This window comes from Leiobunum rupestre, chromosome 8, assembly GCF_980474605.1.
Source record: "Leiobunum rupestre chromosome 8, qqLeiRupe1.1.hap1, whole genome shotgun sequence".
Taxonomy (NCBI): Eukaryota; Metazoa; Arthropoda; class Arachnida; order Opiliones; family Sclerosomatidae; genus Leiobunum; species Leiobunum rupestre.
This window is the reverse complement of record NC_143391.1, coordinates 8516271-8544180: the sequence shown is the minus strand read 5'-3', so window position 1 is coordinate 8544180 and position 27910 is coordinate 8516271. Positions and strand designations below refer to the sequence as shown.

The following is a 27910-nucleotide window of genomic DNA, read 5'->3' as shown; positions in this document are numbered from 1 at the left end:
CTGGAAATGTTTCACTAAACTGGCAACGTTGTGAATGTTAGAGCTGCTAGTCATTACGAAAGTATAATTCGTGGTCTTTGGCCTACATTTTTTTAGGAGTTTCGACGTGCTGTCTTGCTTGTTCGGCACGGAATAGTATCATAGGCCTAAACAGGAAAATTTATTAAGTTAAGACTTACGTTTAAAATGGAAGAGAGGAAAGAGGCTCCAGAAAATTGGGAGCAACGCACTGATGAAGCGAGCCCAACTACGCAGCAAGAACCAAATGAAAAACTTGGCAAATCGTTTTCATTTCTAAACGTGGACGCTCCGCCATTTGTGCCTTCCTTCGCTACCTTCGTAGCGACCAACGTTCCTGAAAATCAGGACAAGGCGCAAGAATCACCCATCGACCCTGAAAAACAAGTCAACAAAACATCCCCTGGTACATCTCTTTTACGTTAAACTTTATATAAACTTTAAGCATACGTTAATTTTCTCTAAGGGAAATTATATTTATAAAATATGCTATTGACCTAAGCCTAGGTCTAGTGGTCTACTGGCTTATGCCAAAATAACATCCACATGGCATTTTAGGGCTGTATTAACGTTGCGTATTGCACGCACTTTTTATATTCGAAGTGGTCATATTGAATTCAATTTGCATTTCCCTACTTTTATTTTAATGTAGTGGAAACTAACATATTCCAAATTATTTGTGGAAAGAAAGAGGAAGCCTATATTTTATGTCTCGCTATTGAATTTAAATTTAGGTAGATCCCTTATGATGTAGTAGGTTTAATTCATAGCCTTTTAAGTGTTTTGTTTAATTTGTTTGAATACCATATCATTACTTGTGGTCATTTTTAGACAAAAAATTATTGAAAGATAGCTTTCTTCTACAGCATTGAGAATAAACCTACATGGGTTCACTTTTGTAGCCAAAAGATGTTTTATAGCTGTATCATTACATCAGATTTAAAAAAAAAATTAAAGCTTAATTTTTTTAAGTATATATAAAAGTAATTATTTAGGTTTCCATAGGCTGGTGGAATATTTAAAATACTTGTAAGTCTTTTTTAGTTTTAATGACCAGCCATAGTGAGCTTTGCGTGCTTTTGAGGTGATTTAAAAATGGTCCTTTGGTAGCCAAACCCTCTTATTGTAATATATCCTACATTGTCCTAATTCAAATTTCTAAACGCTTAATTCTTCATTCAGAATCTCCGGTAGCAAATTCAACTGTAGGAGTAATGGATGTTGAGCCACCACCAGATAGTGGGGGATCTTTCAAAGATGATGATGACTTTGATGAACCACCTGCTGGTATGAGCACTTTTACACCTGTTAAGGCTTTATCAGTTCTGTACTGCTTGTATAATAATTCTAATAATATTTTTTAACTCTACTAATGGTCTAATTTGTATCAAAGTAAACCGTATATCAAAGATTCACAAGCATTGAAAATTCAAATATTTAATTTTCTAGGGGGGGGGGGGGGTTATATTTTGTTTTAACAATTTTTTTTGTGTTCTTTTTGTTACAGTCTTTGGTATATAACTAGTGCAGCTAGACCATCTTGCAGCTCTATCAGAAATTGATATAAGTGTGGGATATAGTGTATGCACAAAAGAAAGATAAAAATAAAAATGAGTGCACTAAATGGAAATATGATTTAGCTTGCTAGTGAAGCGATTTTATTGGAGCGAGAGCTCCACTGAACTACAATTTTATACAGTAAGGGAAACTGTTCGAATGCTTTAGACTGAATTGTCTGATATCATCCCTTACCAAAAATTAAGTGGTCTAGGAACTTTTTAAGTTTGTATTTGGGACAAATACCAACTAAATACTAACTAAAACCATACATAAAAACAACTTATTACCAACTAAAGCCATACTGCCAACTTAATATCCACTTATTACCCCTTTAACTATTTTATTGAAAAATGCTGACAACTTAAAACTAACTTAATACCAACTAAAATGTGTATACCAACTAAATACAAACTAAAAGCCAACTTATTTTTTGGTAAGGGCACTGGAGAATGTCATTTTAATTAGTGTATTAAAATTCTGTTCCTCTAGCTCTTAAAGAAAGTAAAATAGCTGATCGCCCTCAGCTTTGGGGCAACCAAGTGGTAAATGGATAGTGCGATAGTACAGATCAGTGAATAAAAGGGAGAGTTTGAACTAAAATATGAATGATATTAGATGGATGCGCAAGTAATAATCAGCTAGGCTAATTCCCAAGGCACCACCTTAACCCCAAGTCATCTAGGGACTTTTAATGCCTTTAAACAGGGGGCTGGGTAACATCTACCAACTTTTCCTCCTAAATAAGTTAACAAAATGTGACACGGAGAAGTAAACTTGGTCAGCTCGTATCTCAAGCCATGCAGTTACTTAATTTTCCTTGAGATAGAACTGCCAAGGAATGTGCTTAGTTTGTCTGGTCAAAAGAAAATTTATTTTAATGCTGTGAACTTTGATTTTGCCTGATATTCTTTACAAATTTTGGTGAGTTTATAAGTTATAAATTTCTTTTGGTGCAGTTTTGTGTGTCAAACTCCTAATAGAATGGCGAATCAATTATGACCCTTCAATACTCAGGGTGTTGAAAAAACTGAACGAATAAAATATTGTGCTCTCTTATACAATATACGTACAAATGAAAAAAATTGATAAGATGCCAAAAATAAAAAGTAATCTTCGGTTTTCCTATTAATTATATTCGCCAATGTGGATTTTACTTCCAAAACAATTCACCAACAGGGTAACGTAATAAGTTGCCAACATGGTTTTTGAAAAACTGACCGGTTACCCTACCAAGAACCCATAGTTGTACCTTGAAATAGAAGAAGCTAAACTATCGCTGTAAAGAACACAGAGCTGGTCATCTCTTTGTAGAGCCAGGTGATGAACTGTGTCTACGTTTACAATACAAAAGTGTTAGTTCTTTGGGATTGCGCTCTTACTATTTTAGTGGATTGTAGCTCGCGCCATTTTGCCTGCACCTTGTAAATGAAAAAGGCGCGCTCACCAAATAAACAAATAACTATCATTTACCTAGTATATTAAAATTTTAATTGGTTAATAGGCAATTACATTTATTAAATGTAATAATTATCCTGAAAAAGTGGCACTTTCCTCCGTCTTTCATCTAACTTTTTGCTAGAGAAGGAGTTAAAGCCTAACGGATGAATTAAAGAATCTTCAAGATTGCCTTACTATATGGTTACAGATGTGCATTTAAGGATTCTTGGTAGTACTCTAGAAATTGTATTTTGTAACATTAACTACATATGTGCGTGATCCATCAGAAATTTCAATTATTTAATTTGAAATTTTTTTTGTAAAAATTGTAATTTCAGTCAATATTATGTTAATTTACAGAATTTATTTCAGATTGGGAAACTGTTGATATTGGTGACACCAATCATACAGATGATATTGATGAAGGCATGGAGACTGACATGGTTGTAAAGCCTAAAAAGAAAATAGTAAAACCCGAAGAAGAAGGGCCTAGGAAAGAGCATGTCAACGTGGTTTTCATTGGTCATGTTGGTAATTAAATTTTTTCATTTTTTAAAATGTTTCTTTGAAAGCCAGCAAACATTTGGAATAAAATTTTAAAAAACTAATTTTTATGTAATATTAGCAATTAAATATTCTAAATTCATTACATTATCAGTATATTTAACCAGTTATAATATTATAGCCTGTTGTAAACAGCGTTTTCCATGAGAGATGAAATTAAATGAAGCACGCTAGGCTAGTAGTGCAATCTTAGTTTTAAATTTCTTTTACCCCTAATGTATTCTCTTAAAGGCAGAGTTTGACTTAGTTCATTGAAACTGGTTTCAAACAATTTTTCCTTTACTTATGATAGTGACAGTCACCTTGTAATTCGAACATCGCGGTAACTCCTGGTAATTTTGATAGTGGTACAACATCAGATTTAATCCTTCGAAACCGTGAGGGAGTGGTTTTGGAAATAAATAAAAAAAGTTTGAGCCACATTTTCGAGAAAGAGTGGTGAAACTAGGCCCCTAATGATAAACTAATCAAGTTAGGTTGATCCTGATAAAAAGTTTTAATTACCAAATTTAAAGTTACCAACCTTCAGAAAATCTAAATTATTTTTAAAATTATGTATAGACGGTAAAATAAATTCCAACGGCTTCCCAGCCTCTGAAGGGTTTTTGAATTTGGGGGTACGAAAAAAAGGGAAACGTTTCGTGACAGCATGGCTGCCAGCCTCTCCGCTTCGCGACTTTAATTGTCACTGAAATCATTTCAACCGTTTTCATATCATTACGATTTATCTCAGTTAATAATTTGTATTTTAATTTAAAGAATTCAAGTTATAGGTAAATTTACAGTTAAACAACCATTTTGTCTATCTTTTATTCCCGAAATATAACGGTCAGTTTACTTAGATGGCGCCACGTGCTCTACGAAGAATCACGATTTAGATATTTGTTACTCGGCGAAAGTTAAAAATTGGCCTCTGCGCATGCTCCAATACCAACCAATCCGGTGTTCCCTCCCTGGCTAGTGTCCAGTTTTTAAGTGGCAATGACGGTTTAAAATTCCACCCCCATTTATTGTACCGTCTATTATGTTCAAATTTAATAATGCATTATTTTACCAAAGAAAAAGATTAAATTAAATTTAAAAGACTGGTGACAGAAATTTCTTGGGCTTCATTACCCATAATTAGTTGGCAGTTCATGCGTAGCTTTTTGGAATTCGATTTGTTGTGCAAAATAATTTTGGGAAATGACTATACATGTACACTAGGGTGTGCCACTGTTTAATATACACCACTTAATAAGGGATGTGTGTTTGTAACAATTATAGCCTATACATTTAATTAGTCAACCAATATTTATAGCACTAAAGTTAAAACATTTTTTATGAAAATTATTTATTTTCAGATGCTGGAAAGTCGACAATTGGAGGTCAGCTTTTGTAAGTATCATGATTTAGTTTTATACACCAATATATTATAAGCAGATTCTAGGGATTGATAATAATCTTTAAATTAGAAATGAGTAATATTATATGGTTTTTAATGAATTGTGCTTGTGCAGAAAGATCAATAATAAAATTTTTCATATCATGTTAATTATAATTAATAAAGGTCTCGTATTTTTATAAATTAATATTTATATAGCTGTTGATTTTGAAATGGCTCGTATTGAATTCGGTAAATTTTTCTTTCCTCTTACAGGTACTTAACTGGTATGGTTGATAAAAGAACCCTGGAAAAGTATGAAAGAGAAGCGAAGGAAAAAAATAGAGAGTCATGGTACCTATCATGGGCTCTAGATACAAATCAAGAAGAGCGTGATAAAGGAAAGACAGTAGAGGTTGGAAGAGCTTATTTTGAGACAGAACATAAGCATTTTACGCTACTAGATGCCCCAGGACATCGAAGCTTTGTACCAAACATGATAGGAGGTGCCTGTCAGGCAGATTTGGCTGTTCTTGTTATTTCTGCAAGGAAAGGAGAGTTTGAAACAGGCTTTGAAAGAGGAGGGCAAACGCGAGAACATGCCATGTTAGCCAAAACAGCTGGAGTAAAGCATTTAGTAGTCTTAATCAACAAAATGGATGATCCAACTGTTGAATGGTCGGAAGAGAGGTATTGTTACTTGTTTGTTTATATAAATACTATACATCAGCAGGCATATTACACTTTTTCTTTCTAACTCCTATTCACATTTGCGGTGGAATATGCTCTATGGAGGGGGGGCAAAGTAAACCCTCAGTCTTAATTAAAGGTGATTTTAACTATTACCTTACTTTTAACTTTAAATTTTATTAGGACTTCATTTAAATGATTTAATGATTTCAAATAATAAATAAGTGTAAAACGATTTCCAATCTGTAACTTCATTCTGGGATGACATTATGGGAGATGAAAATTAATTAAGCAGACGTCTTGACTTGGCCAGTGAAGAAGAGGATCTGGTATATTGCCTTGAGCAAGGTTGCAAATATCAAAGAGATGAGAAATCAAGTAAAAATTCCATGGTAGCATGTGACATTTGCTTAAATTACTTCCATTTACCATGCATAAATCTAAATCTTGCTGAAGTCATGGGCCAATAAATGATAAATCCAGGACATGACTGCTGTACCTTCCCACGAACTAAACCAGCTGGCCAGCCGAATGAACGAGCGGCTTCCCGGGAAACTTGTGGAGGGGAAGGAAAGGGGGATAAAAATACATTTTAGGGGCAAATTCCGCCTGTTTCATGAGCGCCTTCTAGGGTTAGATAAATCGAATTTTTGCACGCTAATATCTAAAAATTCGACATTTGAAAAAAAACGGCAAAAGTAAACTGAATTTGGCGGGAGCGTGTTTTGACTTAGTTTATTTAATAATTTCAAAGACTTGTTTGCGCCTTAAACGAAAATAATTAAAAAAAAGCACTGAATTTTTCCGAAATGTAATAATTGCTACTTACATAAACCGCATATGCTTGGAGTAGATTTTGTTGCTTTTCCTAAGCCTAAGCAGAAGCCCGTCCAATGTAAAGAGTGGGTTACCTGGTTATCAAAGTTTAAACCTGGCTTTACAGTTAAGAACGTGAATTATGATACTTTTTTGTGTACCAAACACTTAAAAGACGATTTTTTCAAAACCCAGCTTTGGCTTCAACAAAAAATACCACAAAACATCACCCCAGGTATGTGCTCTCACAAGTTGAAAGTGTTTCTAGTCATTAATTTTCATTTCCATTAGTGGTCACGATTATATTACCACCAACAACACAAGTGCCTAAACTAAAAAAATTAAACCCGAACCAACCTTCTGAAGGGGATGCTGTAAAAATACAAGGGTCAACTGAAAAATATCCAGAAGAAGAACTGATTTTACAGCAAACTGAGGATATTTACAATTTGGAATTCGCTGGTAGTACAAAATCAACACAAACTTCCCAAGATCTTCCATATCAGCATCTACTTGACCATGGTTACGTGCAAACAGTGGTATGTAATGACTATTACGACAGTCAAGTCCAGCCACCCGTTGATGGTTCTAGAGCTATGGATTTAACACTTAATAATCATGAAGATGTTTTATCATGTGTGGCTAGAGAAAATGAGCGAGAAATAGATATAATTTCGCACGTTGAAACTGTTTCAACCACTTCAGTCAAAGATATTTTCTCATCTTATGCATTTCCTAAGGAATGGGTGGTGAATTTTGATAAAGGAATGAAAATGTTCCTGATGAATTATCAAACCGTGGGTGTTATTGTTTTAATTACAATTAGCTCTGTATTTGACTTTTCAATGCGCATAATGAACCAGTTAGTAATGGAGCACTCGCTTATCTCAGATATACCCTCTAAAATATTTTCCCATGAAAGTTTAAGAAGTTTTTTGGCCAAACTTAATTCAATGCAGATTTGCTCTGGAAGTGTATAAGAAAATTACCGCAAGATTTTCAGTGAGAAAACTGTTCCACATGCTTCTTTCTGTATGCTGGAATTACTAATTCCATTCGACACTCCTCTTGTTGCCTTTTATCCCAAATGAAAAGGTGTGGCAACTGTGTCAAATTAAGAAGCAGTAACCGGTGGTTTAAACCGGTTAAAACTATTAATAAAAAATGATCAAATTGCTTATATCAAGCCCTCGTTGCTCAAATTTCCCGATTTGAAAATTACGTTTTTGCGCGTGACAGTACCTTTACATTGTCAGGTATAGCAGACTTATTTGCCCGCTTTTATACCCTAACATGGCAGCGTATTTTCACGCGCAAAATTAATTTGCTTATATGTTAGCTCTCATTACTTGCGACAAAAAGTGAAGGTTAAGTTTTGTCAATGTTTCTAATTAATTTCCTAATTTTTTTTATAAAAAAAGTGGTTTTAACCATGGATTTTATTTGGTAGTTAAAACCAGCTTAAACCAGGGTGGTTTAATCCAGTCTGGCTGGCTCTTGCCAACCCTGTTAAGAAGTTATTTTAGGAGTGAAATATTCAGACAGAAAAAGGAGAAGAGAAAAACATCCGCATTTAAAAGTTTGAACAATTCCCAACTACTTTTTGAATTAAAGAAAAACAAAAATAACGAAATTAAATTGAAGAAACAACTAATTAGAAGGGAAAAGAAAATTTGTAAATTATGAAAAATTTTGAACCAGCAAGTCCCAAGGCTGAAAATTGGCTAGATGTTCTTGAAAAAAATTTCAATGGAAAAACTGTAGAAGAGTTAAATAATCTAGACTTCCCTCAACTTTTCTTGGCCACCCAATTAAAAATGAGCAAGTTAAGGAATAAGAAATGTCGAAGATGGCACCCGCTAATAGTGCATTGGTGTATATTTATGTACAACCAAGCTCCTAATATAATATAAATCTCTAGAGAGCTCTGGCATTTTACATTTACCTAGTTATCGAACTCTACTGAGACATACACCTGATGTGGTACGAAAACCAAATTTTCAACCAGAAATGTTTATGCAGATTGCTGAAGATTTTAAACTGAACTCATTGGAAGAACATCAAAAATATTTCTCTTTGCTACTAGATGAAATGAAGGTGAAAGGAGACCTAATATATAGCAAAAAGACTGGAGACCTTGTTGGGTACACAAAAATTAAAGACCCTTTTGACTAAATGGAAAGAATCAATGCGGAACTGTTTGACCAAAAAGAACAACCTATAGCCACACACACTTTGGTTTTTATGATCAGATAGCTCATTTCCCTACCAATACAATAACTGGTGATGAGCTGCACTTGCTAGTTTGGCGGGCAATTTCACTCTTAGAAGCAAAAGGGCATCAATTCCTAATATTGTAATAGAAATTGACGGATTCCACATCTTAAGATTGGACAGAACAAACAAAGGTGGCGGTGGTCTAGTCATTTATACTGACCTTAAGCTTCAAATCGATGAAATCCGCTCCAATCCAAAAATAGATGAAGTATTGATTTTGGGAGACTTCAATGCAAATCTACAACCACCTCTGAGTGTAAAGGCTAGAAATTTAAAAAATTTGCAACTTATTCTTTCACACAAATTATCACAAACTCAACAAGAGTCACCTTAGACAGTAGTACGCTAATCGATCATGTCTATGCAAACTACCCGTGTAGAATTAAGATTGCATCAAACCTCCCACTGGGTATATCTGACCATGATATGATATTATGTATTAGGAAAAAGAAGTGTCCAAAAATAGATAAAAGATTCGTAAAGTTAGGATATATTCGAAAATGAATACTGACCTCTTTATCAGAGAGGTCCAAGATATGATAAAGAACTCTTAAACGCCAATGAAACTACTGATGTTGACGCAGATTTTGCCTTTCTAACAACAACAATATTGAATACCTTAAATAAATACGCTCCACTTGTAATAAAGAGGATTAGTATTAAAAATCCCCCATGGCTATCAGCTGAAATTAAGCATATGCATTTGCGCAAGAGTAGAAACTACCTGAATCTGAATTATAGACAACTCTATAAATACTACAGAAACATAGTAACCTCAATGATTCACATGCAAAAGAAAACCTATTTTGAGAAAAACAATAACTTAAAAAAGTACGGCATCTTAAACGTCTGGAACGTCTTGAAACCTTTCCTAAAAAAGAATTCTCAAACAATTTGGCTGTGAGAGTAAATGACCATGGTTATATAACTCCAGACACAATAGTGGACATCTTTAATGAAGTTTTTACTAGTGACTCATCTAAATTGGGAAATGTGGTAAATGATCCTGCCCTTGATACTGATATGTTTATCTAATCTAGTAATGTAAAAATTTCATTGAAGGAAGTTACTGTTGAGTTTATATATGTTCAACATTGTGAAAGACACGAATGCTAAAAAAGCCAATGGTTCGGATCATCTACCTCCAAATATAATCAAAGGCGTTGCCATAGTAATTTCTCAAATTCTTACCAACATAATTAACAACTCATTCAGAAGTACATTTTCAACGCTGTGGAAATTGACAAGAGTCGTCCCAATTCACAAGAAAAGAGATTATTCAGATGTGGGGAACTACCGTCAAATATCCATTCCTGTATGTCTGTCAAAACCACTTGAATATGTATCCTAAATAAATTTTTTTAAAAATGTATCCTGTACTCAGTTAACTGAACACTTAAATACATACAACATCTTAAATCCTTCACAATCTGTATTTCGGGCGGGACACTTGACCGTTACTGGTATTATGTACCTTCTTGAAACTATTGTATCCTGTTTATATAGTGGACAATTTGTTGGTATATTTTTCGTTGACTTAAGTAAGGCATTTGACTCAGTGGAGCATGGTCTTTGGGTCTCAATGTTAAAAAAGAATGGTTTATCACATAACAGTATACCATGCTTTAAATCATACCTTCAAGAAAGACAACAATTTGTCACCATTGGAGAAGCCATATCCACGGCCAGCTATGTGAGAACTGGTGTACCCCAAGGTGGAATCCTAAACCCAACACTATAATGTATACACCAGCGATATTCATAAACAATTATACGATAGTATTTCCAAATGAATACTCAGATGACGATGCACTATTAATGTCGAATTATAACGTAAATGTTGTTGATTCTCGGAATGGCTAAAAGATCTTCTACACAAACTCGCGCCACTCTTAACTTTAATACTCTGTCTTATTCTTATAAACAAGCCCTACTTATTTTTATGTTTAGAGTGAAAACTCTACGAACCACTGGAGTGGTTTTCATGTTCCTCTATTTTGAATAATACCAGGGGTGCTGATAATAATTTTTACGTTGAAACCTTCCAAACATCTCTTAGAGATAAAAGCACTAAATTTAACGGCATTAAGCTATGGAATAGTATCAATTATAAATATAAAACTCTTGATAGTATAAATAAGTTCAAGGCAGCCATCTCTGATATATTGACTTAAATTACTTTTTTGTAACTAATTATTAAATTCTTATAAGTGTATTTTAATTTAAAAGTTGTGGACCCTTTTGTAAACAAATCTTGTGATTTAAAAGGATATCCAATAAAAAGCATTTTATTATTATTATATACCTGCTACATTATTGAAGGACTCAAGTAATGAGCAAAACTCTGACAATCGTAACACCCTGCTAACCCCCCCCCCTACCGACAAGGAAACAACTTTTAATAACTTCGACCTCCCTCGTCAATGAAAACCAAATACTGAAACTACTCTATAGTATAAAACCGAACAAGGCCTCTGGATCTGATAATATCTCCCCAGCCCAGCCCTAATACATAACCTTGCTCCAATCCTTTCTCGAATTCTAGGAAATATTATCAACACCTCCCTCCAAACTGGAGTTTTTCCAACCCTTTGGAAAAAAGCAAAAGTAACCCCAGCGTTCAAGGATGGTGACCCTACAGACCCAAACAATTAGAGACCCTTAACTGTCTTACAGGCTCTTTCATTGATCTGTGAAAAAGCTGTGAACGCACAAACTTATCATTACCTATATCAGCTCCAATCGGGTTTTCGCCCAGCTTATTCGACTATAACCTGCATCTTCAATCTTAACGAGACAATTCTCAAAAAACTGGACGAGGGCCTATATGATATAGTAACATTTATCGACTTGTCAAAAGCATTCGATACGGTGAACCATGACCATCTCTTTAAGAATAATAATAATAAAAGCTTTGTTATGACCATGGAAAACACAGGAGTCAGTGGTATCGCATTAAAGTGGTTCTAATCATACCTCACCGATAGAGAACAACAAGTGGTCATCAAAGGACTGTACTCTCACACACAACTGACCAGGTACGGTGTCCCTCAAGGAAGTGTGCTAGGCCCCCTATTGTTTAATCTGTACACTAGTGATGTTCATAAAGTCCTACAGTATTCCACAGCGAACGAATATGCAGATGATAACGCTCTCGTGACCGCAGGTAGTGACCTGATACAGGCTATTCAAGAGGCGGATGAAGACCTCTCACATATATCAAGAAGACTTAAGCAAAAAGGCCTGGTAGTAAATAAGAAAAAAACCAAGTTCATGATATTTAGTCCTAATAGAAGTGCGCGCAACAAGGCAAGCACAATTGAAAGGTTCCCTTCAGGCACCATTGGTAGAGTTGACGCGTTTAAATACCTTGGGGTATGGATAGATGAAAACCTCAAATGGAACACCCAGTCAAACGAAGTTCAAAAAAAGGCTAAGTCACGCTTATGGCTAATTAGATACCTGCAGCCATCACTGGACATCGATACATTAAAGCTTCTCTATATTTCCATAGTGAAGCCTGTTTTTGACTACGGGAACATCTTTTATAATAAAGCAACAAAAGGCAATCTCGACAAACTGGAAATTATACATAACTGTTAGGGTTTATTGAAGAACAACAACTAAACTGATATTAAACGAAGTTAATTTATTAAGAGTTAATTTATTTACAAGTTATCATCACTGGTTCAACTAGGGAAGTGGCAAGCCACTCTCATTACAGCAGCCGATCTTAGTTAAGGGAAAACAATGTTGCCAGTCAGTTCCCATTTTATACATGGAGGTATAACACACTCGATTTATGCCAAAGACTAATTATAGTACAATAATAGTACTGGAAATTATACATAACGCTGGTGCGAAATTAATCACTGGACAAAAGAAACGCTCTTCATCAACGGCTGCTAGGAAAGCAGTAAATTTCCATACTCTAAACTATACATATTCCATGAAATTGAACAACGCTTTCTTATTTACTCACTAAGAAGTCCAAGCCTGTACGTTCACACATATTTAGCGAAGAGGGTCTACTGAAACCGCGGAAAACAAAAGAAAGGTGACCTGCCCCAAGGCGAGGCAAAGAAACGAGAGAGAGAGAACGCGTGGTGCGGGGGTATTTGTATCTGCTACGCGAGAGCGTCAACCCCTGGTGGCTGACGTCTGAATTACCAAACAATAAGATTAAAAAATATATTGTAGCCGACCCGAACGCCATCCGGTGATCGGATCGGTTACATCCTCCCAACGACAAAAAAGGCATTATGGGTGAACGTAGGGCGAGGAGAGAAAAATAATAATAATAACAAAATCAGCACATGTGTCCGCGACACAACGATTGCTTACACTTTGGATTGACGAGCACGCTTTGGGCAATCCTTCACTTTGTGACCCAGCTTCCAACATCGACGGCAGCGGCATTTGCTTAAGTCGACGGGAATGGTGCCGTCACTGTTGGAGTTCGAGTCTGCGCTTGGAGTGATCGGTGAGGCGCTAGACGTCGGAGGGAGATTGAGGTCGGAATCGGACGTCGATTGGTTTTTGTAATGGAGTTCCACCTCGGGGGCGATAACACTGGGTGGATTCGATGCGAGGGAGGAAGTATTTTCTCCAAGGAATTCCTCGTCGCTAGGCGCCAAAGTAAGGACATCCATCGGTGATGGCAGTTCCTTGTCCGTATCATTCGCTGGACGTGGGTCCGAAGAGACTGGGTCTGGAGTAGGGGCACTGCGGTGGGAGAATGAGCGGCGGAGCGATTCGATTACGGAGGGACGAGTGGCGGGAGCACTCGCGGATGTGGGTCGTCGTACGTCGAGAGCCCAGTTGTGTTGGTCATAGGACGGATAGTGTGGTGGAGTCGCTAGGCCGACCTCCGGGATGAGGTCGAGTGTCTCGTCGTTCAAGTCAGCAAAATTGACCGTGGACGGGTCGAGCAGGCCCAAATGAGTATTGTACCAATGTACTAGTGGTTGTCGATGAGGTTCCGAACGCAATGTTGCATAACGGCGCAGTTCACCGTTGGTGTCCACGCAAAGGGAACATGGAGATGCATGGCTCGTATAGTGGGAGGACCGATTAGCAAGATACTGCGCGGGTCGTGCACGACGAGCACGTGTTGGATGCAGATACGTATGTCGTGGAATTCGATGCGCAAGTCCGCTATTTCGCCGAGGATGAATTCATCCGGAAAATCTGGCTGTCGTTCCAACAGGGCCTCGAGTCTTTCCGTAGGTGCGGCATGGAAGGGGTACTCATAGCCTAACTCGACTGCCAAAGTGGATGTTATAAGTTCGACCGATAGGCTGAGATCGAGCGTGGCGTCGTTAACTGTCGAAATTGGACCCCCATCTGGGTTCGCGTGGTAAGCGAGGAGTTGGTGGGTGCCGCACGGTTCCTGTAAGGCGGAGAGAAAAAAGATTATTACTCAGGAGCGTCTTTCGCCCGCTTTTCGCATTATCTCCCACGGAGGGTGAGAAATGGCAACGCGCTCGAAGGAAAAGTTGTTGATCGTCAGGCCTGTGAGTTTATTAGCTTTCATGTAGCGAGCCACATCAGGAATAGATCTGATGGTTGTACGGGGGTGTAGAGGTGAGTAATAGTAGATGTCAAGGGCAGGGCCCTTTGGACGGACAGTCGACCGATGGCATAATTCACGGACCCAACCGAGACGAAACGGTAGCTGTAGAGGATCATAAGTCGGGGGGTCAGGATCAACTACCGTCTCGGTTCGTGATTCGGCCATCGGAGCGTCCTCCTCAGGTCCTAGAGCGCCTGAGACATCATTGGTCCCTTCCTCGGTTTGTTGGTCCTCCTGTGCTTCCGGTTGGACTCGATCGTCGTCGGAATTCGTAGCGGGCAAAAGGACGTCAGCATCGGCGCCATTGTCCATGTCAGGAGTATCGGCGTCGTCTGCGGCCGGAAGTGATGGATCCTGCAGGTCGCCCGACGCATCTCGCGACGTGGATGGTCTGGCTTCGTCGGGAAGGTCTTCCGATGGTTCGTCTGGCACAAGGATGTGACAATTGGTCCAATACAATTTCAGCTCGCTGACGTGCTTCTTCATCCCTTGGTTTTCTCCGGTGATTGCGTCTTCGAGCTCGTACACCAGAGGAGTCCTTAGGCGTATGATCCGATATGGACCGTCCCATTTTGGACTTAGCTTCGCACTATGAAACGTCGACCCGTGGGAGAGGTCATGGGTTTTGGTCCACACCAAGGCGGCCACCGGAAGTTCAAGATCTTTCCGACGTCTGTCGTAGTATTTCCTCTGGTGCTCCTGCGCCCGAAGCATCATGATTTTAGCTCGGTCCAGTTCGTCGTGAAGGGTCTGTAAAGCCTGGTCACGTTCGGCGGGTTCCGGAAGGTCGGCGTCGAGTTCGTCATCCAGATGCCAAGGCAATCGTGGTTCGCGTCCCAAGTTAAGGAAGAATGGTGAACGATTGGTAGAGTCCTGGGGAGCCGAGTTAATTGCGAATTGCAAAAACGCAAGCGACTGATCCCATTGACGGTGCTCATTACCAACATACATCGACACCATCTCAGCTATGACACGGTTGAGGCGTTCCACGATGTTACTTTGTGGATGATACCCGCTTGTCATTTTGCAATGAACCTTCAGCAGGCGGCAAGTGTTCTTCCAAAGGGTCGAGGTGAATTGCTGCCCCTGATCGCTGAAAATGTGACGAGGAGAACCCCAACGAAGAATGAAACGCTTAAAGGCTTCGCATCAGATGTCGGCCGTGATTCTTCTGACCGGAACCAACTCAACGTATTTAGTGAAATAATCCACAAAAACGATGAGAAATCGGTTGCGTTTGACACTAAGCGGAAGGGGCCCCATAATATCGACCCCGACCATGTCAAACGGCGTAACCGGTTCCGTAGACGTCATTAGACCAGGCGTTTTCCTGTTTCGACTCTTGTATTGTTGACATACAAGACAGCCTTTGACGTAAGCCTGAACGTCCTTGATCAAGGATGGCCAATAGTAACGATAACGGACCTTTGCGATCGTCTTGTCGCGTCCACGATGGGCCGACGTAGGGTGGTCATGTAGTATGCGAATGGCCTCGCGACGGAATCTTTCAGGAAGATATATTTTGCGAGGCAGCGTTCCCCAAGCCTTCCTGTGAACCGCTCCATCGTGAATCTCGAAACGAGGATCCACACTGTCTTCGGTACGATCGAGGATGCGTCTAATGACGACGTCATCCCTCTGTGCCATTCGTATATCATTTAATGTGAAGACGTTATACATGGAGTGGGGAGGAGGCGGGAGAACTACTCTATCGTCTTCGGTACTTCCGGAAGTTCCATAGCACCCAAAGTAACGGGAGCTCTGGAAAGCGCATCCGCTACTACGTTTTCGACCCCCTTCTTATAAACGATCGAAAAATTGAAGGTCTGAAGATACATGGCCAACGTACAAGACGAGCGTTAGGGTCTTTGACGTTGAAAAGCCAAGTCAGGGATTTATGGTCGGTGATCACTGTGAATGGTAAACCTTCAAGATATGGCCTTAACTTCTTTACGGCCCACAAGATGGCAAGGCACTCCTTTTCCGTCGTTGAGTACTTCTTTTCAGCAGTACTAAGAAGGCGGCTAGCATAGGCCAAGGGCTTTTCGACTCCATCTTGGACCTGGGAGAGCATCGCGCCAAGTCCCAAATCACTTGCATCCGTGGTTAAAACGCATGGCAAGTGGGACTTGAAGGTCGTTTAAGGACCCGCGCGATAAATCGCGTCTCTCAGTGCCTCGAACGGAACCCCCTTTGGTTTCAGCCTATGCAACGGCTCGGCTATCGATGAGTAATGGGGAATGAACTTAGAGTGCCACCCTGTGAGACCAAGAAATCGCTGTACCTCGTTCAGGTTACGCGGGATGGGAAATTCAGAGATCGCCTTAAACTTTGAGCGATCTATGTGAATACCGGTCTCATTCACTATATGCCCGAGAATTGTCGCTTCCGGTTGCGCGAAGTGACACTTCTCTGCTTTCAGGGTCAACCCAGCATTTTTTAACTGCGAAAGGGCGTATTCTAACGATTCTATATGCGACTCGCAGGTTTCCGACACGATCATGATGTCATCTAAGTAGACGCAGATGTCGAAGTAGGCTCCGTCACGAAACAACTCATCAACTAGACGTTGAAAAGTTGACGGAGCCTGACTTAAGTCAAAACTCATGACGTCAAACTGGTATTGGCGAGAATCAGTCACGAAAGCGGTTTTGCTAGCGCTATCCGGATGCATCTCGATCTGCCAGTACCCGGAGCGTAGATCGAGCGCCGTGATATACTTCGCATTTTTCAAATTGCGCAACATATTGTCGATATGAGGCAACGGATACGGGTCTTTTTGTGTTATTTTGTTCAAACGTCGGTAGTCCACACAAAACCGAACCTTGCCCCCTTTTGATATACGAGTACGACGGGTGACGCCCATGGACTAATCGAAGGTCGTATTATGCCTTCTTTCAACATGTCGCGTACATGTTGTTCGATGATGCGTTTCTTCTCGGCACTAACCCGATAAGGGCGACAACTGACCGGAAGCGCGTCACCTGTCCGAATCTCGTGGTAGACGAGGCTGGTTCGGCCCTCCCTTTCCGTAAAAACTTCGGGATACCGAATCAGTAAACTCCGAAGTTCGTTACGCTTTTTAGGACTTAGGGTAGTGGAGTTAACCGCGTTTTCTATGGTCTCAAAAATTAGTGGGGGCGGCCGCTTTGTAGCTGGCTCCTCCGCAAACGTAATCACCAGATTTCCAAAACGACAAGTTAATGTCTGGAAATCTAAAACGGCCGACGTCCGCTGCAGAAAATCCCGACCCAGGATGAAGTTGCATAACAGCGTGGGCACGATGTGAAATTCTTGTTCGAACTCCCTTTCGGTAATGCAGAATTTCAAAATCGTCGAACCTTTAGAAAAGGTATAACGCCCATCGCCAAGCATTATGCATTCGAGATCATCCTGAGTAGGAATGGGGGCCGTCCCTGAGGTGTGTTCCTGAATCTTACGCCACTGCTCGAGACTGACGAAGGAAGCGTCACCCCCAGTATCGAGACAAGCGGCGAAGATTCCGTGAACAAAATCGTCCTCAATCGCGACCTGCGGACCCACCGTTTTTCGCCGTAATATTGCTAGTTTTTTCGGGGAGAGCGGCCGTCGGACGCGCCGGGAGCGCGGCCTCCCCGTTCACGTTCCCCGTTTACCTTTGACCCCCCTCTGTTCGGGCACGCTCTGGAAAAGTGGCCAAGCTGTCTGCAGTGGTAGCACCGGACGCTGGGACATAAGTATATGTATTTGTACCCCGCTGCTCCGCCTTAAGCACTACAGCGGCCACCTTAAACAACCAGCCCTGGACAAAAGTGCGCTTTGCGAAACAACGTTCGGCCAGTGAGACAGCCATTTTGACCGCCTCACATATAGCAAACAAACGCCCTCATCACGGCCCAACAAAAGGCGACACCATGGGCTGCCCGAGACCCACCCTCGCACAGCTGAGGACTAGAGTGGCTTCCTCTTCCACTGCAAACTACCCTCCTTAGTAGGTCACAGAATGACGAGTGTGGAACACCCATGAGGTTCCAGTGACCCAGCGCCCCGATCACATGACCTTGAGAGCTGGGTATGGAGCCCCCCACAGGCTCCAGTGACCCCATCACACCACTAGATAGGGACAGTGGGAACGGACGCTGGGACAGCCGTTCTGTCTTCCCTGCGACCAAGTGGTTGCGCTTGCGTCGTTACGTGTCCTAGAGTTACCGGCGCCGGGGTTTTGATTGGTGGCCCCTCGTGCTGCCGGGGTTCGTCGCGGCTGTGCCGTCGGGTCTTGTCCGCGCGGTTGGTGGTTAGGCTCATCCTGTCGCGTTTGTAAATGGGGGACAAGGATCGAACAAGGGTCGAAAAACTGCCATCTAGTTCAGAAAACCACTGTTTTCCGCTCTGTTTCAATCCGTAAAGAGCTTTCTTTAATTTCCAAACATATTCTCCTCCTTGGTCCTTTCCTGCTTGGACAAAACCTTTCGGTGTCTTTTACGTAAATTTCTTCATCTAATGAGCCATACAGTTATGCTCCTTTTACATCCATGTAACAATTATGCCATCCGAAACAAGCCACTAATAGCAATATGCAAACTCGAATCAGTGTAAAATTAACTACAGGTGTATAGGTCTGGTTAAAGTCTCTACCAGGAATTTGAGAAAATCCTTGTGCAACTAATCTTGCTTTAAATCTACTGATTTCTCCATTAGCATTCTTTTTCACATCGTAAACCCATTTAGTTGTAATAAGTTTCTTGTTAGTTGGTTTTGTAACAACCTCGTAAACTTCTCTATCTTGAATGGTTTTGATCTCAGTTTTCATAGCATCTTGCCATTTCTCAGTATCTAGACTTTCAATAGCGTCTTCATATGTTGAAGGTATTTCTACACATCTGGCTGTTCCATTCTTCTGGTGTCCTTTTAGTTCTTGTTTAGTAGCTAGTTGGCTAGTAGCTTTGAAATTGAAATACTGTTCACCTCTATCGGTTAAATAGCGCTTCATTTCAGGTTCAGATCTTATTTTCTGATTCGTAATGTTGTCATAATGAAAAACATCAATTCTGTCGCCTGTCTTTCTAGCTTTTTCTTCTCGTCTCCAACGTGGAACTACAGGTTGAGGCAGTGTTGGTGGTGGTGGTAATTCTTCTCTAACATCATCATCGCTACTACTCTCTTCTTGTGATGAGGTTTCGGATTCTCCTGAATTACCCTATTGCGACAACAAATAATCTTCAATTTCTTATATAAAGACCACTTAAAGCCAACTTAAAACTTACTTAAAATGTTACTTAATAAAGACCACTTATCAGAATTGAAGAACCAACTTATAACCAACTTAAAAAAATAATATGTAATTTTCTGACCACTAAAAACAAACTAAATACCAACTTAAAGAAAAAGGCATTTTCCCACCAACTTAAAACCCACTTATTATCAACTTAACTAGTTTACTGAAATATGCTGACCACTTAAAACCAACATAATATCAACTTAAATGTGAATACCAACTAAAAACCAACTTATTTTTTGGTAAGGGGATACCTAATTTGCTCTCATTGAAAGAAACATGTTTAGTTTCCACAACTTTTCTTTCCTCAGGAAACCATATGCGATATCCTTTCGTTGCTACAGCATAGCCCACCATGATGCCCATCTTCGCTCTTTTTTCAAATTTATTATGGTGTGGTTGTGGTACAAAAGCAAGAGCCACACATCCATAACGTTTAAGATGGCGTAATGATGGCGTAGTATTTCTTAATCGTCCCTCTGGTGTCACATCTGGTAATTTTGAATGAGGTAATCTGTTTGATAGATATACCACTGTGTAATACTTCTTCCCACATGTAATGTGTTCATCTGGCATCTTCCAGTAAAGCTCTTAATTCCTTCTAATGCTGTCCGGTTGAATCTCTCAGCAATTCCATTCATCTGTGGGCTGTATGTGTTAGTTCTTTGCAACGTCACTCCATCCTTTCTACAACCTTCCTCAAAATATTTGGCACAATATTCCAAACCATTGTTGGTGCGAAGTTTCTTCAGTTTTAATCCAGTTTGCCTTTCAGCCATGACTTTATAATCTTTGTACCTCTCATAAGCTTCACTTTTATTCTTCATGATGTAGTTTTTCTAGTGTAGTCATCTATGAAACTGATAAAATACTTTGAACCCCCTAAAGATGTAACGGGTGCGGGACCCCAAATGTCACTGTGAACAAGCTCTAGAGGTATAGCCTTTGAAACGGTCTTAGCTGATTTTGCCACTTTACATGGTATACAATGATCTATGTCGCCTTTAAATTCTGGTAAGCCATGAACCATCTCTTTACTCTGTAATTCTTTCATTCGTTTCACTGAAGGGTGCCCCAATCTTTGATTCCATCTAGCAGTATCAATAGTTAAACTTGCGTTACATCTAGGCTTTAATGATCGGTTCTCTGTATGTCAATCAGTACTTGGAATATATGCATCAACACATATAAATCATTTCCAGCCAATGTTGGTGATAAAACTAATTTCTGATCAACTCCATACACTTTAATAGATCCATTAACTATTATGATCTTACACCCATTATTATCAAATCTTCTCGCTGATAATAAATTCCTGTTATAATTTGGAACGTAGACTGCATCTGTCAAATGTATTAATTCTTCTTCATATGGTGCCTTGACTATCATATTATCAACTCCGGTTCCTAGAGCCTTTGCTTCTCCTTGAGCAATATCAATCGGTACGTCTATTTCTCGATATTCAACGAAATATTCTCGTTTATGACAGAAATGGTGAGTAGCACCACAATAAAAAATCCAGGAATCTCTACCTGATGTTGATATCATCGCTGAAGCCGAATATGCATTCCCATATGAACTGTTATTGTCCCAACCACTAGAGTAACCTTTTCCTGCTGGTTTGTTCTGGTTGCGATCCTGTCTTTTTCCTCTTTGTCTTGCGTCTATTTGAATATTTTCTTGACAATGTTTTGCTATATGTCCAGTTTTTCCACATTTATAACATTCAAAACTTTGTTGTGTACTTGCATTTTGACTTCCTCGCTAATTTACACCAGCTAATTCTAATTGTTCAGCAGCAGCACTAACTCTCCCTAAAAATCCAGACCTACTCTCAGGTGGATTATATTTCAAACTTAGTAATGCTATCCGAGCCCTTGACTTTGGCTCATATAACACTTGAAGTGCAGTCCAAACCTCCACAGCCATATCATACTGTGACACTTAAGTTCTTGTGTTGGTCATCAACACCCAATGACAATTTTGACAATGCTCTTTGTTTTCTATATTCATATCTTTCTTTAACTTATTAAATGAAAAAGATGTTCCTATAGTTATATTCTGTTTATCCATCTTTTGTAACTAATTCTTTCTTCAATCTAGTTCTATTATAGACTCAGCTATGCCTAGGTTCCTACACTAATTGCCAATTCAAACTACATTCTAATTACTTTCTCTAAATGACCTAAAAACGCTCTGCTACCAATTGTGGGGGATTATTGGCAATTAGTATATAATCTAGACATCTTGAAATGAAATATAATTAAGTTTAATGAAGACCAAAAGTTGGAATATCAAAATATACATCTCTCTCTCAAATGAACATGACAGAACAAAAACAAAGTTTTAGTTTTGGTTTGCAGACGAAATATGTCTGCTATATTGTCTGTTATGTTTAGCAGATGACATTAGTCTGCATTGACTTTGCAGACGACATTTATAATAAGTTAATAACCTATGCAAAGTACAGCAATGTCCTTACAATTAATTATAGAAATTGTTTTATATTTATTGTTACGGGTCTCATGTACTGAAGGTGAAACAAAATAAAAGCATTTTTATTATTGTTGTAGCGTATCCTTTAAATACTAGAAACTAGTGGGCCTTTGGGGGCGGATAACGCTTACACAATAAGTAATAAGGAACGAACCAAGCTTAGGCCTCACTCTAGGCCTAAGATAGTAAAAGAAATAACTCAAACCTCCAGTATTACAAACGTGGAATCCCTTGTGATAGTCGGGCGTGTGGCCATGTCTCGCACCGTTCTTCAACTGACTAACCTTTCCCGCCTTTACGATAACGCCCCCTCCGCAGCAGGGCTGCCAGGCCGGGAAACTACACTCACAAGGGCTAGACATGGCTACATTTTTATTAAGGTATTCATATTGTTTTCAAAGCCGTCTTGAGTCATAAAGGAGGCGCCTGACCTGGCTGTTAAAAACAGGTGCGGGTTGGCCAGGGCTGCGTTCAGTAAGACTCAATGGATAGGAAACATTTTTCTGAAAAAAATATTTCATTGCGACTGTTGCTTTTATGTTTGCTACAAATTCAGTTAAATTTTGTCAGCCACGTTGTCTGCAGCTAGCCTTTCCACAAGCTGCAATGTTGTAACGGAACTCCAACCTCAATGGTTAGGGGGGCCAGTTCTATTGCTACACAACACCCCTCAATGCTAAAATTACCATAGGCTTAGCTACTAAATCAGAGCTAATTCACTCTTGGTATTAAAAAGTGGAGGACATCAAAGCCACGCTGAGATAACAACTTTGAAACGAATTGCTCTTAAGCTCTAAGCTTAAACTGAATACTAGAACAAAACAACCCTTGCGCTCGTCTGCTGGCATTTGAGAGGACTACCAACCCCCTTGGCTGCACTTAGCAAGAGGGACAGTCTGTTTCATAATAAAAATTACCTCAAAATTTAAAATCTATTTCTTAAATTGGAAAATTGAAGCTGGTACACACCCCGGGCCCTATATGGGTTAGTGTGCAATAACTGGTGGCTTTACTTGGGAGTCGGGATCCGGCTCTTGTAACCCATAAGGGCGGTGGCGCACTGGGAGATGTTAGCTCTGATCAAATAGTCCTATCTCCACCTCCGACTTCGGCCAGGTTTGGGCTAACGGAGAGGGTCCGTGCAAACTGGCCGCCTCGGCGGATTGGGTAGCCTGCTGTGGGGCGGCGGGCCTCCGTATGAGGGCACGGCAGTCCTGTTTCCCGGCCTTCTGGAGTCACACCGGGATCTCCGGTGCTGGGTTACTTGGACTGCTGTTTACTCGTTTTTCCCCTTTAGGTAGGGTGTCGGCTGGAGTTGCTACAGCATCCACTCTTAATCCCACTGCTGTGTGCGAAGTGGGAATTGGTCCACTTATTGCTGCACCTTCTGCTGGGTTGAGTGGCTTGCGTCAAAGGTGCGACCATCAGTAGTAGGGTACCCCTTACCAAAAAATAAGTTGGCTTTTAGTTTGTATTTAGTTGGTATACACATTTTAGTTGGTATTAAGTTAGTTTTAAGTTGTCAGCATTTTTCAATAAAATAGTTAAAGGGGTAATAAGTGGATATTAAGTATGGCTTTAGTTGGTAATAAGTTGTTTTTATGTATGGTTTTAGTTAGTATTTAGTTGGTATTTGTCCCAAATACAAACTTAAAACAAAGTTCCTAGACCACTTAATTTTTGGTAAGGGACTACTACCCAGTGTTCCTAAAATGTAACTTTTTTCGAAAATACGCCATGTCACTGGTAAATAGTGACAAATAATGGCATATAGTGACAAATAGGGAAAAAAAATTGTACTCTTAGAACACTTAATTTAGCTTTAGTCCCATTCGACTGAAATCCCATTCGACCGAAGGCGGTTTTTGAGGTGTCCCATTCGCCCGAAACGTGCGGTTTTGTGTCCCATTCGACCGAACGCTTTTATGTGTCCCATTCAACCGAACGCTGCTATATAAATTGGCTTTTGCTATGTTTTCAATTTAGTTACTGATGTCGTTTGCAATGGAGCGGATAGCTAATAAAGGAGGGTATTTATACATCAATAATAATTATTTATTCCGTCTTAATAAAAAGAAAGATGCCATTTTAATATATTTGTACTATGCATTTATTTGAAAATAAAATGGAATGAGCATGAATTATATTTTTATCTTCACCTAGTCAAGAAAAGTAACTGAACCAAAACTGAAATAGTAAACTTAACCAACTCTAACCTAACCTAACCTAACCTAAACATGGATCTTCGATAGTACATACCTTATAAATAAAATACCAAATCACCCCGCCAATTGGGCTACATTTTAAAAAATTTTCGGTCGAATGGGAATAAACGTTAATTTACTATAACTTTTAGCAATGAATAAAATAAAATAAATATAAAAATAGCCGAATTCTTGGATAATTACAAAAATAGCGTAAAAATGCTTTTATGGTATTTCATACGAAACATTTATTAGTATTTTTACTTTTTCTAATATTTGCCACTATATGTCAATTTGTCACTAAAAATCATTATTTGCCATGTCACTTTTTGCCACTATTTGCCACAATAAATGTCAGGTGGTATTTACAACCCGGGAACACTGCTACTACCCATGCTGGATTTGTCACCTGTCCGGGCTAGGTGGACGCTGGCGTAGGGCACTATGATGATAGGCCTCCGGTGGCATGGTCTCTGTTACTAGGTACACTGGGCTATAAATTCTGAGACACTGGTACACACCCCGAAATACCAAAAACTAAGATGGCATTTTAGTGAAGGGGGAAATTGTTTGACTTAATTCAATATTATATAAATCTTGAGGTAGAAAATTTACAATCTTATATAGACATATCTAAAATTTCGCTTGCCACGTTATTTTGTATTTGTTTTATTTTTTTATATTTTATAATAAATGTACCCTTTCCTATAGGTTTAATGAATGCAAAGATAAATTGATTCCCTACCTTAAGAAGTGTGGCTTCAACCCTAGAACAGATTTGACTTTTATGCCTTGCTCTGGATTAACAGGAAGTTTTCTCAGAGATTTAGCAGATGAATCTGAATGTCTATGGTATAGAGGGCCATCATTTCTTCAATATATTGATGAATTACCTTCATTAAATAGGCCTGTTGAAGGGCCTTTTAGAATGCCTGTTGTAGATAAATATAAAGTAAGTGCCAATATATAGTTTTTTCCCTGTTTGGAAAACAATTGCCGTGTGTAACCCACTTAATATTTTAGGACATGGGTACGGTGGTGTTAGGGAAGGTAGAATCTGGAATGACCAAAAGAAATCAACAACTTATTCTGATGCCTAATAAAGTAGGCTATACACGAAATTAAAAAAATCAATTTGAGCTTTCTAAATATCTTGGATGTATTTTAGAAACCTGTTGAGGTGCTACAGCTATTCTCAGATGAAGATGAAGTATTATCAGCTACATCTGGGGAAAATGTAAAAATCAAACTAAAAGGAGTTGAAGAGGAGGTAAGCTTGTTTAGATTCCCAAATATAATTTGAAATTATTTTGAAATTTATAGAAACATCATATGAAACGTTTTCTCTTGCTTGTAAAATTTTTCAATAAGGGATAAAAATGTAAGGCGATAAGGCCTAATTTACCATCAAGTTAAATTGTGCTATGTTAGCCACCAGTATGATAGAACTATTGGCTTCATTTTGGAAGTAATCCCCAAATTATAAAAAGTTTTATACTCACCTAAAATTAGAATGATGTCTCCCTGATTTTCTATATCATTAGATATAATGTGATGCTAAGATTTTTATTTAATAAGTACAATCTTGTAGGAAGTATCGTCTGGTTTTGTTCTCTGTGATGCAAATGAGCCTTGCAAAGTTGGAAAGATATTTGATGCGCAAGTAAGTATTAAGTTTCATTGGTTTGATGTTGTTCCATTGTCATCTCGTGCCCCTTAATCTTTCTTATTATTTATAGTACTGTAGTATCTATACATTTTCCTCGGGAACTATGTTATTAAAAGTTAACTAATTGAATCTTTTTCAATATAAGACTAGCAAACGTTTTATAAAACCATTTTTCTTTTCACAAAACAATTTTCAGAAACCAGTTTTTGATTTGCATTGCTAGTTAAGAGTTTCACTAATCATTTGTATTTTACCCGCTTAGCTATTATTAATATCAAGTATATTATTGTTTAGGTTGTCATTCTTGAACATAAGTCCATTATCTGTCCAGGATATAGTGCTGTACTTCATATTCATGCTGCCATTGAGGAGTGTTCCTTGAAGGTAATCAACTTTTATTCTTATTTTGAGTGACTTAGTTGTTGCGCTCTTGCAGCAAAAGAAATCCTATTAGAAATTTGAGTATGTTTTAACTTACCAACACATAAAAGGGTTTATTTAATAGACTTGAAAATTCTGAAAATTATTAGCTTTGGTATGGGAAACCAATTTTAACCTTATTTTTAGTCAAAAACAAGTATTTTTATCACATTTTCAAATCTTAATACTTTGTAGCAAATTTAAAAATTTCGTTCTTAATTTGACTACCAGCGTACTCATAATGATATTATATTAACCTCTAACTATTTGCAATAAAGAAATTTTGAAACCACTTTAGGGGTTGTCCCATAGAAAACGAAACTAAATGTTTACAATAAACTTTAATTGTTACTACATATGTTAGCTTTACATTTCATATAAATTTGTAGAGAAGAAACTTAGTGTGAAATCCATGTTTTACAAACTGTTCTTTTTATGCTCAAGAGTTGTTTTCTGCCTTTCAGACGCTAATCTGCCTGATAGATAAGAAAACTGGTGAAAAGAGTAAAACGCGGCCTAGATTTGTGAAACAAGATCAAATTGCAGTGATGCGATTGGAATGTGCTGGAGTTATCTGTATGGAACCTTTTAAAGAATTTCCTCAAATGGGACGATTCACTCTAAGAGATGAAGGTTAGTGCTTAATTTAATTCTTGAGGCAAAAGTATTTTTAGAGTGGTTAAAATTATTAAGGTGTACGCAGTTGACAAAGGCCTATTTTGGATTGAGTTTATCTAGATTTTACTTTTTTTGTTGCTAAATTGAATGTAGCATTCAAAAGAAAATGATTGAAAAATAACTTTTTTCTCTTTGTAGGTCGGACAATCGCAATTGGGAAAGTGCTACGGGTTGTGGAATAAAGACTTATTTTTAAATGACGTGACAGTGACAGTTTGCTTTTGTGCTCTATAACTTTTTAAATAAAAAATATATAGCTCAAACAAGAAAAAAAACGACCATGCTGAAGGTAAAGTTTTAACCAAGCGAAATCTTACCTTCAGATTTTTCTACAAATATGAGCAAAAAAAGTGGAAGTATAACAGGACCAAAATTAAATTACCTATCAAGGCATTCTCAGGAAATGGAAGGAAGCTAGTCCCTGCTGTTTTCCTGCTCCTCCCCTAAAGTCAACTAAACTATTTCCTCTTGATTTTTTTTGTTACCATTTACCAGTCTTATATTGAGGTTTGACTTGGAGAGGAGAAAAAATGCAATTGTAAAAAAAATCTGCCAATTCTTTTGCGCTGGTAAAAAATGTTTGTACAGCCTTCTGTAATGAATATTTTCCTTATTATGTGTGAAACTTTCAATATGAAAGAAGAAAAAATGTTTCACGTCTGGGAATGGGACAAAAAAGTAAATAAATTATTTCGTTTAAAATATTAATTTTTATAGAGTACCCTCGAAGTTACTGAAGAGCACACTGCTTTAAAAAATGAACCTATCTCTTAGGTATTAAGATTATAAGAAAAAAAATAAAAAAGTTGTTACTTTTCTAACTCTGGCTGTTCTTAATTAGAAACACCAATCATTAACTTTCATGGGTAATATTTTCAATTATTTATTT

The 27910-nt window shown here is 38.6% G+C and overlaps 1 protein-coding gene across 1 annotated transcript; it reads left to right on the top strand.

Annotated features, from left to right (window-relative positions):
* The first annotated feature begins 8 nt into the window (after positions 1–8).
* eRF3 (eukaryotic translation release factor 3) lies at positions 9–27842 on the top strand. The gene is made up of 12 exons (XM_090155893.1): positions 9–424; positions 1201–1305; positions 3388–3546; positions 4923–4956; positions 5219–5632; positions 24966–25206; positions 25278–25358; positions 25423–25524; positions 25846–25917; positions 26218–26307; positions 26808–26976; positions 27160–27842. Exons 1-12 carry the CDS (start codon positions 187–189, stop codon positions 27201–27203), a joined length of 1749 nt encoding a protein of 582 aa, XP_090012019.1. The 5' UTR covers positions 9–186; the 3' UTR covers positions 27204–27842.
* Positions 27843–27910: the final 68 nt, after the last annotated feature.